Consider the following 17,247-nt stretch of genomic DNA (forward strand, 5'->3'; position numbering starts at 1 on the left):
GTACCCAAATCTGGCAACTTCAAATCTATGTTGAGAAGAAACCAAAAAAAAAAAGAGAGAGAAAGAATTGACAAGAAAAAAAAATGCTAACAAAACTGCTCTTTTGCTGAAACAGTAGCAAGCTGCTGCTAGCAATATGTGTTACAGTAAGAATATCACTCAAGGAGTACTTCTGTGGTGACCACAAATGCAGTATTGACATTCATACTGGTCCTGTGATGCTGTCAGTTTAGCATCTATTGATAGCGTCCACTAATAACTTGCACCTAGAGCAGATGCCCTGTTTGACCCAAGTTACCTGCTCTCCTGAAAAATGGACTACAGAGTGATGAAAAGGCCTGGACTGATGTAGTAAAATATATTCTCATAATGTGTTGCTTTTGAATATGTGTGCTAGAAACTTATACTTATCTTCATCAGCTCAGACTAAACAGATTTGTTATCAGAGAATCCACACACAGAAACACAAAAACATTTACGTAACCACAGCCCATGAGACAAAACAACATACCCAACACACTAGTCATAGGTAACTCTATAGTCAGGCACACTGATGTCCGACTCACCAGGCTAAACAAGGAGAAGTTTACTGTCAGCTGCCTGTCAGGTGCCAAGATCCACCACATAACCCACACACTCTGGTCACTCCACAACAAGTACACATATGACTCTGTCATTGTCCATGTTGGTGTGAATAACCTGAGATGCACCTCCTTGTACTACATGAAAAGAGATATGGAAGAGCTCTTCAGTCTTGTAGCCCAGGCAGGTATGACCCTAGCCCTGAGTAGCAACTTGTCATCGCCCAGAATGATACCGCAGTACAAGGACAAAATGATTGACTTCAGCAATTGGCTAAGCTACTAGTTTCATTCTAAGGGGATCCAGTATCTATCTGCCTGGGACAACATGGTCAACAGACCATGATGCTTTGCCAGAGATGGCCTGTACCTGTCACCCCTGGGATTCCGAATACTGGCTAAGGCTCTTGCTACCCCTATAGTGCCTTTTTCAGGCAAGGTTCAAATGACAAATTCACCACCGTAACAGGAACAGGCTTAATGAAAACTGAGGGTAATCCTTTTTTTTTTTTCAATAATCATTTTTATTATTTTTCACAACCATATTACAAATTCACACATTATATACAATATATACAAAATGCTTCCATTGGTTAATTTCACATATATATCAACCTCATGTATTGATCAAAGGTACAGCACTCACAATCAAAAGGAAAATAATAAAAAAAAAAAAAAAAAAAAATCCAACATAAACAAATCCAAGCCAACAATCTGTCTTTTCTGTACATTTTCTATCTAATCTAAGGTTGATTTAGACTATATTCTGGTTCCCGAGAAAAAGTGGATAGTAACCTCTTAAGCCAAAATAATATTAAAAATTTGCTCCCAGATTTTTATGTTGTTGATATTTTTCTTGTGATCACTAATTAACAGTTTATGCACTAAGATGTGTTTTATTGCCAACAATCTGAAATTTTCCCACGATGTCTGGGCTGGGTTCAACCAATTTGTGGCTATATATAATTTCATTAATAGGCAAATACTCATAATTACAATCGTTTTTGATTTATTTAGATTCTCCGGGGGAATATGAAGAATCATAAACTCCCAAGAGAGTGTTGAATTTTAGTAACCCATTTTTGTAACTGCAATTTTAATGAATTCCACAATTTATAAATGCACTTACAACTCCAGAACATGTGAAGCAAATCTGCTGTCTGATCAAAGCAATGTGGGCATATGGGTGAATTCTTCAGATCAAATTTGTGCAAAGTGAGACGAGTATAGTATGCATTGTTAAATATCATCAGCTGCGTAAATACCAATTTCTGAAGGATACAGACTTTAATGTTAATTTAAATGCCTCCAATATCTTATTGTCGTCTGGGAATATCAATTTCTCTCTCCAGTAACTCGATAAAAGAATATAATTATTATACTTCCTCTCTTTTATCAATTTATATGCTGCGGTTATATATTTTCTATCCTGCAACAGCGCTTCCCATAGATTACGAGAAATGATTAAATCTTCCTCTTTCATTTCAAAGTTGTTAAAATAGTTTATAACCAAGTCTTTTAGCTGTCTTACTATAATTAAATAGGAAATAGGGAGTTCTATTTCTTTTAAAATATCCTGTACTGGTACTACTAGAAAAGGATATATATCGAGTACAGTTAACTCCATGATTAAAGGGAATTTCTTTAGATCAATCAATTGACCACCAATTGTTAAATTTGTTCCTATGAAATGGTTGGAAAACCATCATATATTTTAGTAAATTTAAGGAAGCGAAAAGAGTTTGAATTGCCATTACATAACTTTTGATGTGCTTCATTAGCTTATATTTACTCATTGTCCAATTATTTAAAAAGGGTAATGCTTTAGCGTTGACTCCCACTTCATTTATATGCTTGTACGTTAAGAGCACCCATTTGGGTGTCCATTTTCTATTATCACTATCAAGTAAGACGCCTTTAAAATCCTATTGGCCTGAATCACTAAATAGTACATTTCAAATCCGCAATTCCAGCCCCCTTATTTTTGGAGCTATCAATTTTTCATATGAAATTCTCGTCTTCCTAGGTTCCCAAAGAAATCTTCCCAATCTTATATGAAGCTGTTTGAAGAATGTTTTGGTAATTCTGAGTTGTGCAGCTCTAAAATATATAACATTCTAGGAAGAACATTCATTCTTATGATAGCTGCTCTTGCCATCATCGGTAACTTCAATCTACTCCATCTTTCAAGATCCAATGTTATTTGATCTGTAGTTGACTTTACATTGTTAATAAAAAATCTCTAGTTTCAGTTGAGAAGACAATTCCCAGATATTTTATCTTTTCTTCCGCCAATACTTGTCCTATTAATGGTAGCATTGAAAAAGGTGTGGGTGTCTTTAATGGGAATATTTTAGATTTTTAAAAATTTAGCTTGTAATTGGAAATTCTCTCAAAGATTTCTATTGCAGCTAATATTTTTTCAGTATCAGAAACAGGTGTGGTACAATATATGTTTAAATCATCTGCATAGGCAGCCATCCTAACCTTTATTCCATACAGTACAGGAGAATTATAAAAAACATTTTGCTTAAGGTGTAAAAATAAAGGCTCCAAGTAAAGATTAAATAAGATGGGATATAATGGGCAGCCTTGTCGGGTACCATTTATGATTTTTATCCTATTCGAGCATTCGTGATTTATAAATAAATTTGTGTATGCATTTCTATATAGTATCCTTAACATTGAGATAAACTCCTGCGGTATATTAAAATAAGGTAATGTATCAAATAAATAATCCAAATTAACCCTATCAAATGCTTTCTGAGCATCAATAATTAGGGCATACAAATTCAGGTTTTTATATTTCACATAAGAGATTAAGGTATGGAGCGTTAAGGTATTATCCGTGGTCTGCCTCCCATCCGTAAACCCCGCCTGTTCCTCTGATATTATTGGGTTTATTACCTTTTTCAGCCTACTCGCCAGAATGGATGTCATGATTTTCATGTCCATATTCAAAAGTTATATAGGCCTGTAATTATCAGGATTTTTGGAATCACCTTTCTCTTTTAATATCAGAACTGTCCTTGAGGCATTAAAATGAGGATCATTAATTCTATTTAGAGTGACATAATTAAAAGTCTGTGACAATACACTGCTCAAAATCTCACTAAAAGATTTGTAGAATTCGAGGTCAAACCATCTGGGCCTGGGGCTTTGTGAGGCTTCAGTTTCTTGATTGTTTGGACGCCTCCTCAACTGTAATCGGTTTAATTAAATCTCTATGAAATTCCTTGTCAATATTAGGAAAGTGATTCTCTGTAAAAATCTTTTCTGTCTTTATCTTGCAAGAGTGTCTGCTTCTCACCATAAATCTGATTAAAAATTTTTTCAAAGGTCTTCATGATATCCCTTGTCAGTATATGTAGTATTGTTATAGTGTATTTCAGTAATTAATCGTGTTGATTTCATCTGGTTAATAATACGAGCTAATGCTTTCGAGGGGTTTGAATATGATTTGCATATTTAACTAAATTTCTTTGTTCATAAAGTGACAAATTTCTATTATGAAGTAAAATAGTTCTTTTGACATCTTAATAGCTCAGTTTCTGTCTGTTCATTATAGTTCCTCATCAAATCTTGGTCCAGTAATTGAATTTTAGTTTCTAAATCCAATTGAGTCTTCTTTTGTAATTTTTATAATATGTAGCTTTTTTGTAGCCCTTTATGGTGTTTTGGAAAAAACTTGTTTGACCAAATCCGTAGTAAATATGGTCACAAGGATGGGTTCCCGCCTAAGTTAATATTGTCTAGTATTATTTTATATTGTCCTGTCCCTATTAACAAGGAAAGTAAGTAGTTTATAACCAGAGTAGGCTGTGCCCCCCCCCACCCCCCCCTCCTTAATATTCTCACTCCGAGATCGCACTACAATGGGGGAAAAGGGCATATACACTGTCAGTACTATTTTCGGTGAAATGGATTTTTGGCGATTTGGACCCTATGTCAGAAATTTTTGGCAAAATAACACTGATCCAGCCAAGGACAGTTACCACAAATATTTCCACAGACTAGATTTGCCATTAGGAGGAGTTTGATACATCCCAATAATCTCAGTCTAGAAGCTCTTCAACTAATTGCCAAGATGATACAATTTTGATACCTTCTAGCCACCTTTTTTCTGAAAATGTCTAGTGGGTACTAAAGGAGGCAAGAAAATGTACTACTAGAAAGTCACGTGCAAGTGGGAAGGATTTTCTTGCTGGCACCAGTTAAAAGAACCAGTATCCTGTTCAAGCCTAGCTGCCTCTGGTTCTTGATTATTATTCTGAGTTACTGTCCAATGGACTATTATACTCTTCCATTAAGGTATATTTGTCAGCCATGTCTGCTTATTTGTCAGCCATTTCTGGTCTTCTACCTTTGGGTACCCCTTCTTTTACTAATTATCAAGCTAAACCATTTTTGAAAAGAGTGTTACATGCTCATCCATCTAGGATCTTAATTTTGTGCTTGAAAAGCTTACTCTGCCTCCATTTCCACTGGATCTTCTGGTTGATTTGATGTTTTTGAAATGAAGACTGTTTTGGTTGTTATTGCTCTGACATATGAGAGCTTCTGAGCTACAAGCTCTTATAGTTAAGTCAACCTGCCTGGATGAAGCTTCTTTGAGAACAAATCTTACCTATATGCCTAAATTAATCTCAGAGACTATTCATTTCCCAATCTTCTTCCTGATCCAAATTATAAAGGAGTCTTCACCCTATGGATGTACACAGATGGCTCAGATACTACCTAGACAAAAGCCATCCTTTCAGGAAAACTGACCATATGTTTGTCTCCTTTGAGGATAAGAGGAAAGGACAACCAGTGTCAAATAGACTATTACTAGAAGGTCGTCACATTTTATTTTATTTTTGTTATACTGACCACAATTAGCCACTTTCAGGCAGGGATTCAGATCATTCTGCAAAGGCATTGGCTTTTTGGTGGCTTTCTGGAAAGGAGTGGATTCTAAATGTATTCTAGAGGCAGTAACTTGGTCCTCTGTACATTCTTTTACAAAGCATTACAAACTAGATTCCTTTTCCAGCTCCAGAACAGCCTTTCCTATGACTATTTTCCAGGGGCTCCTGGAGTCTCAGTTTACTGGGCTCTTCCTTTTTTCTTTCTTCACTAGGCTATGGTAATCTACCCAAATAGCTTAGGCTACTGTAACAATGATCCATGTACAAACAGTTGTGTAAGTAAGCATACAATAACAGTCAGTATTCTAATAGATAACTGTTGCAGTAGTTGCCCCTCCCCCCATCTCCCTTTTCTGATATATGTTCTTTTGGTATTACTACGGTAAAACAAAGTCACTGAAAAAACAATCAGTAAAAACAAATTGAAAACTCCAGCAAAGCTAGAACTTCCACTGAGTGACCTCCCAAACCTCTTTTATCAGAGGCACATGGGATATATGCAAGTGACCCTTATGAACATCAGGTGTTTCAGCTAATTCCTTTTGTAATGTAGCTACTGTTTTACTTTTTCCTAGCATGGTTCTTCAGAGCACTTTCCTCTGTCTTGGACAAAACAATGCTCTGAAGCTTTTTATGCTCCAGTTGCCAATTTATAGAGCTCTGCTTGAGCTCCTGACAGTTGGAACACTTTGAAGGTGCCCAAAGCTTTGTGGAACTGGCCTGTCTCAGGGATTATGACTCATATACCTAAGGTACTACAACAGTGATCTAGTAGTTATGGTTAAGTTGACTTACAAAACTGTACCTTCTATGACTTAACACCACTTACACAGCACAGAAGAAATGTCACTTTTTTTCACTACTTAGATCAGCACTTTGACAATGTTTGTTGTGCTTACTTCTTTCGAAAGAGCAGTTAGATGTTTTGGTCAGTTTTTATACTGCTCTATGCAGCTGCACATTGTAAAGCAGTGTATTGTGCTTGTGCATGTGTGCAAGCCAGTACCATAGGTAAAGACCAAAATTAATTATGATCATGGAGTTAAGAAAGCTGAACAACCAGTGTATGGAAAGTTGCCAAACCTAAGATGTACCACAGCAGTAGTGAAAAAAGTCAGAAGTCTGGCATAAAAATACAGAACTGTTATTACTTTATCCGACACCCAGTACAGTACCCAAATCTGGCAACTTCAAATCTATGTTGAGAAGAAACCAAAAAAAAAAAAGAGAGAGAATTGACAAGAAAAAAAAATGCTAACAAAACTGCTCTTTTGCTGAAACAGTAGCAAGCTGCTGCTAGCAATATGTGTTACAGTAAGAATATCACTCAAGGAGTACTTCTGTGGTGACCACAAATGCAGTATTGACATTCATACTGGTCCTGTGATGCTGTCAGTTTAGCATCTATTGATAGCGTCCACTAATAACTTGCACCTAGAGCAGATGCCCTGTTTGACCCAAGTTACCTGCTCTCCTGAAAAATGGACTACAGAGTGATGAAAAGGCCTGGACTGATGTAGTAAAATATATTCTCATAATGTGTTGCTTTTGAATATGTGTGCTAGAAACTTATACTTATCTTCATCAGCTCAGACTAAACAGATTTGTTATCAGAGAATCCACACACAGAAACACAAAAACATTTACGTAACCACAGCCCATGAGACAAAACAACATACCCAACACACTAGTCATAGGTAACTCTATAGTCAGGCACACTGATGTCCGACTCACCAGGCTAAACAAGGAGAAGTTTACTGTCAGCTGCCTGTCAGGTGCCAAGATCCACCACATAACCCACACACTCTGGTCACTCCACAACAAGTACACATATGACTCTGTCATTGTCCATGTTGGTGTGAATAACCTGAGATGCACCTCCTTGTACTACATGAAAAGAGATATGGAAGAGCTCTTCAGTCTTGTAGCCCAGGCAGGTATGACCCTAGCCCTGAGTAGCAACTTGTCATCGCCCAGAATGATACCGCAGTACAAGGACAAAATGATTGACTTCAGCAATTGGCTAAGCTACTAGTTTCATTCTAAGGGGATCCAGTATCTATCTGCCTGGGACAACATGGTCAACAGACCATGATGCTTTGCCAGAGATGGCCTGTACCTGTCACCCCTGGGATTCCGAATACTGGCTAAGGCTCTTGCTACCCCTATAGTGCCTTTTTCAGGCAAGGTTCAAATGACAAATTCACCACCGTAACAGGAACAGGCGAATGAAAACTGAGGGTAATCCTTTTTTTTTTTTCAATAATCATTTTTTATTATTTTTCACAACCATATTACAAATTCACACATTATATACAATATATACAAAATGCTTCCATTGGTTAATTTCACATATATATCAACCTCATGTATTGATCAAAGGTACAGCACTCACAATCAAAAAGAAAATAATAAAAAAAAAAAAAAAAAAAAAAAATCCAACATCAACAAATCCAAGCCAACAATCTGTCTTTTCTGTACATTTTCTATCTAATCTAAGGTTGATTTAGACTATATTCTGGTTCCCGAGAAAAAGTGGATAGTAACCTCTTAAGCCAAAATAATATTAAAAATTTGCTCCCAGATTTTTATGTTGTTGATATTTTTCTTGTGATCACTAATTAACAGTTTATGCACTAAGATGTGTTTTATTGCCAACAATCTGAAATTTTCCCACGATGTCTGGGCTGGGTTCAACCAATTTGTGGCTATATATAATTTCATTAATAGGCAAATACTCATAATTACAATCGTTTTTGATTTATTTAGATTCTCCGGGGGAATATGAAGAATCATAAACTCCCAAGAGAGTGTTGAATTTTAGTAACCCATTTTTTGTAACTGCAATTTTAATGAATTCCACAATTTATAAATGCACTTACAACTCCAGAACATGTGAAGCAAATCTGCTGTCTGATCAAAGCAATGTGGGCATATGGGTGAATTCTTAGCATCAAATTTGTGCAAAGTGAGGCAGTATAGTATGCATTGTTAAATATCATCAGCTGCGTAAATACCAATTTCTGAAGGGATACAGACTTTAATGTTAATTTAAATGCCTCCAATATCTTATTGTCGTCTGGGAATATCAATTTCTCTCTCCAGTAACTCGATAAAAGAATATAATTATTATACTTCCTCTCTTTTATCAATTTATATGCTGCGGTTATATATTTTCTATCCTGCAACAGCGCTTCCCATAGATTACGAGAAATGATTAAATCTTCCTCTTTCATTTCAAAGTTGTTAAAATAGTTTATAACCAAGTCTTTTAGCTGTCTTACTATAATTAAATAGGAAATAGGGAGTTCTATTTCTTTTAAAATATCCTGTACTGGTACTACTAGAAAAGGATATATATCGAGTACAGTTAACTCCATGATTAAAGGGAATTTCTTTAGATCAATCAATTGACCACCAATTGTTAAATTTGGGTTCCTATGAAATGGTTGGAAAACCATCATATATTTTAGTAAATTTAAGGAAGCGAAAAGAGTTTGAATTGCCATTACATAACTTTTGATGTGCTTCATTAGCTTATATTTACTCATTGTCCAATTATTTAAAAAGGGTAATGCTTTAGCGTTGACTCCCACTTCATTTATATGCTTGTACGTTAAGAGCACCCATTTGGGTGTCCATTTTCTATTATCACTATCGAAGTAAGACGTCTTTAAAATCCTATTGGCCTGAATCACTAAATAGTACATTTCGAAATCCGGTAATTCCAGCCCCCCCTTATTTTTTGGAGCTATCAATTTTTCATATGAAATTCTCGTCTTCCTAGGTTCCCAAAGAAATCTTCCCAATCTTATATGAAGCTGTTTGAAGAATGTTTTGGTAATTCTGAGTTGTGCAGCTCTAAAAATATATAACATTCTAGGAAGAACATTCATTCTTATGATAGCTGCTCTTGCCATCATCGGTAACTTCAATCTACTCCATCTTTCAAGATCCAATGTTATTTGATCTGTAGTTGACTTTACATTGTTAATAAAAAAATCTCTATTTTCAGTTGAGAAGACAATTCCCAGATATTTTATCTTTTCTTCCGTCAATACTTGTCCTATTAATGGTAGCATTGAAAAGGTGTGGGTGTCTTTAATGGGAATATTTTAGATTTTTAAAAATTTAGCTTGTAATTGGAAATTCTCTCAAAGATTTCTATTGCAGCTAATATTTTTTCAGTATCAGAAACAGGTGTGGTACAATATATGTTTAAATCATCTGCATAGGCAGCCATCCTAACCTTTATTCCATACAGTACAGGAGAATTATAAAAAACATTTTGCTTAAGGTGTAAAAATAAAGGCTCCAAGTAAAGATTAAATAAGATGGGATATAATGGGCAGCCTTGTCGGGTACCATTTATGATTTTTATCCTATTCGAGCATTCGTGATTTATAAATAAATTTGTGTATGCATTTCTATATAGTATCCTTAACATTGAGATAAACTCCTGCGGTATATTAAAATAAGGTAATGTATCAAATAAATAATCCAAATTAACCCTATCAAATGCTTTCTGAGCATCAATAATTAGGGCATACAAATTCAGGTTTTTATATTTCACATAAGAGATTAAGGTATGGAGCGTTAAGGTATTATCCGTGGTCTGCCTCCCATCCGTAAACCCCGCCTGTTCCTCTGATATTATTGGGTTTATTACCTTTTTCAGCCTACTCGCCAGAATGGATGTCATGATTTTCATGTCCATATTCAAAAGTTATATAGGCCTGTAATTATCAGGATTTTTGGAATCACCTTTCTCTTTTAATATCAGAACTGTCCTTGAGGCATTAAAATGAGGATCATTAATTCTATTTAGAGTGACATAATTAAAAGTCTGTGACAATACACTGCTCAAAATCTCACTAAAAGATTTGTAGAATTCCGAGGTCAAACCATCTGGGCCTGGGGCTTTGTGAGGCTTCAGTTTCTTGATTGTTTCGGACGCCTCCTCAACTGTAATCGGTTTAATTAAATCTCTATGAAATTCCTTGTCAATATTAGGGAAAGTGATTCTCTGTAAAAAATCTTTTCTGTCTTTATCTTGCAAGAGTGTCTGCTTCTCACCATAAATCTGATTAAAAATTTTTTCAAAGGTCTTCATGATATCCGCCTTGTCAGTATATGTAGTATTGTTATAGTGTATTTCAGTAATTAATCGTGTTGATTTCATCTGGTTAATAATACGAGCTAATGCTTTCGAGGGGTTTGAATATGATTTGCATATTTAACTAAATTTCTTTGTTCATAAAGTGACAAATTTCTATTATGAAGTAAAATAGTTCTTTTGACATCTTAATAGCTCAGTTTCTGTCTGTTCATTATAGTTCCTCATCAAATCTTGGTCCAGTAATTGAATTTTAGTTTCTAAATCCAATTGAGTCTTCTTTTGTAATTTTTATAATATGTAGCTTTTGTATAAATAGTCCTCTTAGCTGCGTTTTAGTTGTAGCCCATTCTATATCTATTGGGTGTCTATTTTGGGAAATATTATTTAATGACTGTTTAAGTATCTCCTTGACTTCCATTAATATATCTTCCTTGGTTAGTAAATATGGGTTCAAGGACCAATTATACCCTCAAAGCCTCTTAGTATCCATATTACTACTGTTTAAGGTTAAAGTTATCTTTGAATGGTCTGAGAGTTGTCTGACTTGATTAGAAACACTAGGGTCAGCTGAGATCAACACCTCTCAAATTAAGAAAAAGTCAATTCTCGACCACATTTTATGGCAGGTTGAATAATAAGTAAAATTCTCTGCTTTCCCTTGTGAGTGTATGTGTTTAAAAGGGTCATAGAGTTTGAAATCCATTTTCAATTCTTTCAATGCTACCATTGCCTGTTTATTGAACGCTGAAGAAGCACCCAACTTGTCTAATTTAGGATCTTGATAAGAGTTCCAGTCACCTCCCAACACTATATAGCAATTATTGTATGACTGTAAAATGGAATAGATTGAAGCTATGAAATGATGCTGATTAACATTAGGGGCATATACACATATTAGTACTATAGGTTTATCATAACATTTGGATGTGAGAAGGACCAAACTAAAAACTGAGGGTAATCCTATTCAATGCTAGAAGTTTAAATCTCAAAATGCACTCCCTTGAGGCACTCCTTAAAATGGAGAGCATCAATATCTGTGAAGTATCTGAGACCTGGTTCAAGGCTCCAGAGAGCACTCCTGCATTACCAGACTATAACTCATACCACACTTTTTGTCCATCTAACCTGGACCCGCACACCAAAAGTGGAGGTGTGTCCATATTCATTGAGGATATCCACACCTCCAGGCTAGTTGTTCAGCATAATGCATCCCAGGTTATCCAAGTGCAACTGACTGTGGGCAAAACTGCAATTCAAATTGTAGCTTGCTACAGATCCCTCACCATGCTCCAGGATTCCCACTCCTCTTTTCTTTATATACTGGAAAATATTAGGGTTCAACCAAACACCTTAATAATGGACAATTTCAACTACCCCACCATTAACTGGGAAAACTACTCATGTACCAACTCCTTCGCTCAATGCTTTCTGGAATTCATAAATTCCAATGCCCTGGATTAACGTATCCACACCCTCACCAGGGGCAACAATATCCTAGACCTAGTCATTACCAACATGAGTGACCAGTGAAGTCAAACCTCCGTTGGTCATATCTGACCGTAAGTTAATCACCCTAGATATCCACCCCCCCACCCACCCATTAAGGAAACCATGATAAAAAATTTCTCCAAAGCCAACTTCATGCTTCTTAAGACAGAAGTGGTAAACATCATGACACCCATGCAGATGGACAATACAGTTACGACTGCTGGATCCTACACAAATGCACTCTATAAGCACTTACATGAGTGCATGGCTCATGCTATCCCAAACAGAACCAAGACACTATCCTCCAAAAAAAGGAAGCCAATCTGGTGGTCCCCTGCCATAAACAAACTCTACAACAGAAGGAAGAAACTGTTGCAAACAAGAGTAAAATCCCATGAGTGGAGGAGCTCCCTGATCAGCCTCAGTAAGAAGCTGATATCCCTTATAAGATCCTCCAAAGCTAGCTATGAAAACAAAATCACCACTGATTCTAGGGACAATCACAAAGCATTCTATAGCTATGTCAAGAATCTCAAAGGCAACACCCAGATCTGCTCTGAGTTACAGCACAACGGCACGAAAATTACAGAACCAACTGATATTGCCAAAATCCTGGCAGATAGGTTCAATGCTAACTCCCCACCCCCACCCCCTGAAGGACCTCTATATATATATATATATATATATATATATATATATATATGTATATATATACAGGAAGAATGCAGAGTCCCTGTAATCACAACTACGCAGGTAAAAGCTGCACTCTCTAAAACCAAAAACACAGCATCCATGGGACTGGACAACATCCTAGGCTGTGTTTTACATGAACTTCAGAATGAACTGTCTCCCCACCTAAGCACCATGTTCAATCATAGCCTCATGTTAGGATTTATGCCCACTGAATGGTACACAGCAACAGTTATCCCACTCCACAAAGGGGGAGCCACTACTGATCCCGGGAACTATCTCCCTATTAGCCTGATGAGCCTAGTCTGTAAGGCCATGGAAAGTATCATCATGGAACTCATAAACAAAGATATTGATAACCTCCAAACTTTAAGCCCCACCCAGTTCGGGTTTGTGAAAGGCAGATCATGCCTCCTGGACTTGATCAACTTCTTTGAGGCAGTCACCAAAGCCATAGACAAGGATAAGGTGGTTCACACAGCCTATCTTTACCTCACCAAGGCTTTTAACACCATCCCCCATTCTGGAATTATAGCTAGACTCACTAAACTAGGTATAAATCCCTACATCACAATATGGGTTGCCAACTGGCTCACTGACAGAACCCACACTATAAAAGTTACAGACTCCAAATCTGACTTCAAACCAGTGGAGTACCACAGGGTTCAGTCCTGGGACCTCTCCTGTTTGGTATCTACTTCTCTGAAATACAGGCTAACACAGAAGGCCTTTGGCTAATGAAGTTAGCAGATGACTGAAATCTAGGAGCCATAGTCGAGTCCCCAAATGATGTGGACATTCTACAGAAGGGCCTCACTGAGACAGATGCCTGGTGTCATAGCCATGGCTTCAAGCTCAATGCCAAAAGGTGTACTGTCATCCCCTTTGGTAAAAACTCTGTACCCATGAACTACTACATAGGAGGCAGTCTACTTAATGCCGAATGTGTGATAAGAGACTTTGGGACCCAGGTGGACAGTAGTCTCTCCTTTGATAATCACATCTCCACAGTAGTCAGGAAATCCTTTTACGTGGCACATCTCATCACAAAAGGGTTGTCATGCAGGAAAAAAAGAGGTCATTGTTCCCCCCTACTCGACACTCATTAGACCCATTATAGAGTACAACGGTCCTTTGGGAATGTACCTCACAAGACATCTGCAGCAGCTGGAAAGGTCACAGAAGTACCTCACAAAGAGGATTACTGGCCTTAAACAGATGCTCTGCACTGACCATCTCAAAAAACTCCCGCTTTACTCCATAGCATATCGCCTACTCCGAGGTGATCTCTCCCTAACATATAAAGCTATGTCAAACCCAGAGCTGTTGAACATACTACACCTAAAGAAATCCCAATCCCTCCAAGCTACATGCTCTAGGGAACTAAATCTTGTCACCACAATAAACAGGACATGCCAGAAGGATAGATTCCTGTCCCAGAGACTTTCCATACTGTGGAACAAGCTACCCATCTATGTCAAGCAAAGTTCCTCATTAGCACTCTTCAAGAAAAATCTTGATGAGTGGATGGGAAATAGGAAATACAACCCGGGGATCATTTCTGTGGCTTTGCTCAACAGGGGCACAGGAAAATAACTTGTTTGGGTGACGTAAGCCAGGGAACCTTGTTGGCTAGGCTCACATAGGCCCTTGGGCCGATAGCCTAGTACCTACCTATATACCTATGATTATCCCCAGCTCTGAATGCAATATCAGTGAATAAAATGTCAACATATGTTACCTGCACAATTTACAGAGTTAAGGAAATGAAATTTTCTATAGTATCTCATTCAAGTGCTCTAAAACATATGAGTTTTTCTTGCACAGCAGTGACGGAATCCTAGCATTCTTTTACAAGTTCAGACTTTGGGTGTTGCATATGTTTAACCTTTGTTTTGCTTTCAGATATTGAAGGTATGAAGATTATACATATAATCCTACATTCTGCCACATTTTTGAAAGATGTGGGGTACTGGAATAAATATGTAAATTAAATCAAAGTCATTTACATAGAATATATAAACAAATGTGGGGACATCGATGACAGTGTGCAAATATGTGAAAATAAGAAATGCAGAAAACATATTGAAGAGAAAGGTGATGTAGGAAAACACCTGCTATGATAAACAAAGCATTTATAAAAATTCAATAAATGCTATTATAACAATAGAAACAAAGTTTATTTTTGACGGAATGTTTCTATTTCATGAAATATACATTTAAGAATGCAAACTACTGATTATGATGCATTTTCTTTTGCCATGTTCCCGTCTGTCCTTTCTGTGCCATAGATGGACTATACTAATTGGAATTACGGCGAGCCGAACAATTACAATGGAAGAAAGCTTTGTGTAGAGCTGACAATGTCTTACAAAGCATTTTGGAACGACAGACACTGTGACTATTTCAGTTATTGGATCTGCCAAATTAAGAAAGGTATGTATCTCCAGCCATGTTAGTAATATAAATGAATGGATAAAGCAATATGTTTAACAAAGTAGCGATCGCAGAGAATGTTCTGGTATCCTTGGAAGTACTGTCATCATACATCTAGCTTGTGTAGTAGTCACAATATCTAAAACCTTTATTAATGTAATTCATAAGCCTTTAGAGAGATGTAGAAATTCTAACTTTGGTGACAGCAGCAACATTTGATCTAGAAAAGTTCTCCCATCTAAATATGTCAGTGACTCAGCAAGTAGCATGATGGAAGATCAGAAGGTTATGGGTTCTATTCCCACAGCAGCTACTTGGATTCGTTTATCACTATTGACACCAGCATCAGCCTCAGTATCAGTTTTGGGTAAGTGACACTGCAGTTCAGCATACAGATACATTATTGAGTATGATGTCCTTCAGATGAAATGTTAAATCAGAGTTCCAGCTGCTGAGTTGGTGGTGGTCTAGGTGGCTGTAAGAGATCCCCTGGTTCTTATTGAAAAAAAAGTAGGGGGTACTTTATTATGTTCTGCTTTGTTAATTCATTAGATATCTTCTCCATTATTCTCATTTGTTAATTCATTCAAGATCATCTCCATTGTTCTCCTTTGTTAATTTATTAGATATCATGCCTATTTTGCTAAAGAAGTGTTTTCTCTGTGACTTTCTAGTCTTCATAGGTTCATAGGTTCATAGGTAGGTACTAGGCTATTGGCCCTAGGCCCTATATAAGCCTAGCCAAAAAGGTACCCTGGCTTTCGCCACCCAAGAAAATTATTTTCATGTGCCACAGCCACAGAAGTGATCCCCGGGGTGAATTTCCCATTTCCCATCCAACCATCAAGATTTTTCTTGAACAGTGCTAATGAGGAGCTCTGGTTGGCACAGATAGGTAGTCTGTTCCAGAGTATGGGAAGTCTCTGAGACAGGAATCTATCCCTCCAGCATGTTCGGTTTATTGTGGTGACAAGGTTTAGGTCCCTACAGCGTGTAGCTCGGAGGGATTGGGATTTGTTTAGGTGTAGCATGTCCAACAGCTCTGGGTTTGACATAGCTTTGTATGTTAGGCGGAGATCGCCTCTGAGTAGGCGATATGTGATGGAGTAAAGCTGGAGTTTTTTGAGATGGTCTGCATAGGGCATCTGTTTGTGGCCAGTAATCCTCTTTGTGAGGTATTTCTGTGGCCTCTCCAGTTGTTGTAGATGTCTTGTGAGGTACATACCAAAAGGGGCACTGTACTCTATAATGGGTCTAATGAGTGATGAGTAGAGGGGAACAATGACCTCTTTTTTTCTGGATAAGAAACCTTTTGTGATGAGGTGTGCCACATAGAAGGATTTCCTGACCACTGTGGCGATGTGATTATCAAGGAAGAGACTACTGTCCACTTTCAGTGTTAAGTAGACTACCACCTATGTGGTAGTTCATGGGTACAGAGTTTTTACCAAAGGGGATGGCAATGCACTTTTTGGCATTGAGCTTCAGGCCATGGCTTTGACACCAGGCATCTGTCTCAGTGAGGCCCTTTTGTAGGATGTCCACATTAGGAGTTTCGATTATGGCTCCCAATTTGCAGTCATCTGCAAACTTCATTAGCCAAAGACCTTCTGTGTTAGCCTGTACTTCAGAGAAGTAGATACCAAACAGGAGAGGACCCAGGACTGAACCCTGTGGTACTCCACTTGTCACTGGTCTGAAGTCGGATTTGGAGTCTGCTACTTTCACAGTGTGGGTTCTGTCCATGAGCCAGTTGGCAACCCATCTTGTGACATAGGGATTTACATCTAGTTTAGTGAGTTCATCTATAATTCCAGAGTGGGGGATGGTGTTGAAAGCCTTGGTGAGATCTAGATAGGCTGTGTGAACCACCTTACCCTCATCTATGGCTTTGGTGACTGCTTCAAAAAAGTCTATCAGGTTTAGGAGACATGATCTGCCTTTTACCAACCCGAACTGGTTGGGGTCCAGAGTTTGGAGATTACAAATGTCTTTGTTTATGAGTTCCATGATGATACATTCC

The 17,247-nt window shown here is 37.4% G+C and overlaps 1 protein-coding gene across 1 annotated transcript in view; it reads left to right on the plus strand.

The window, feature by feature from the left end:
- The window catches only part of LOC122796777 (macrophage mannose receptor 1-like), a 1,798,323-nt gene that overhangs the window by 919,292 nt on the left and 861,784 nt on the right, over nucleotides 1-17,247 (plus strand). Inside the window, exon 15 of the mRNA XM_044065505.1 lies at nucleotides 15,080-15,224. Coding sequence (XP_043921440.1) covers nucleotides 15,080-15,224 — 145 coding nt within the window. The remainder of the gene's footprint in view (nucleotides 1-15,079; nucleotides 15,225-17,247) is intronic.

The sequence above is a fragment of the Protopterus annectens genome, chromosome 3.part0 (assembly GCF_019279795.1).
Source record: "Protopterus annectens isolate FY-2018-M chromosome 3.part0, PAN1.0, whole genome shotgun sequence".
Taxonomy (NCBI): Eukaryota; Metazoa; Chordata; order Ceratodontiformes; family Protopteridae; genus Protopterus; species Protopterus annectens.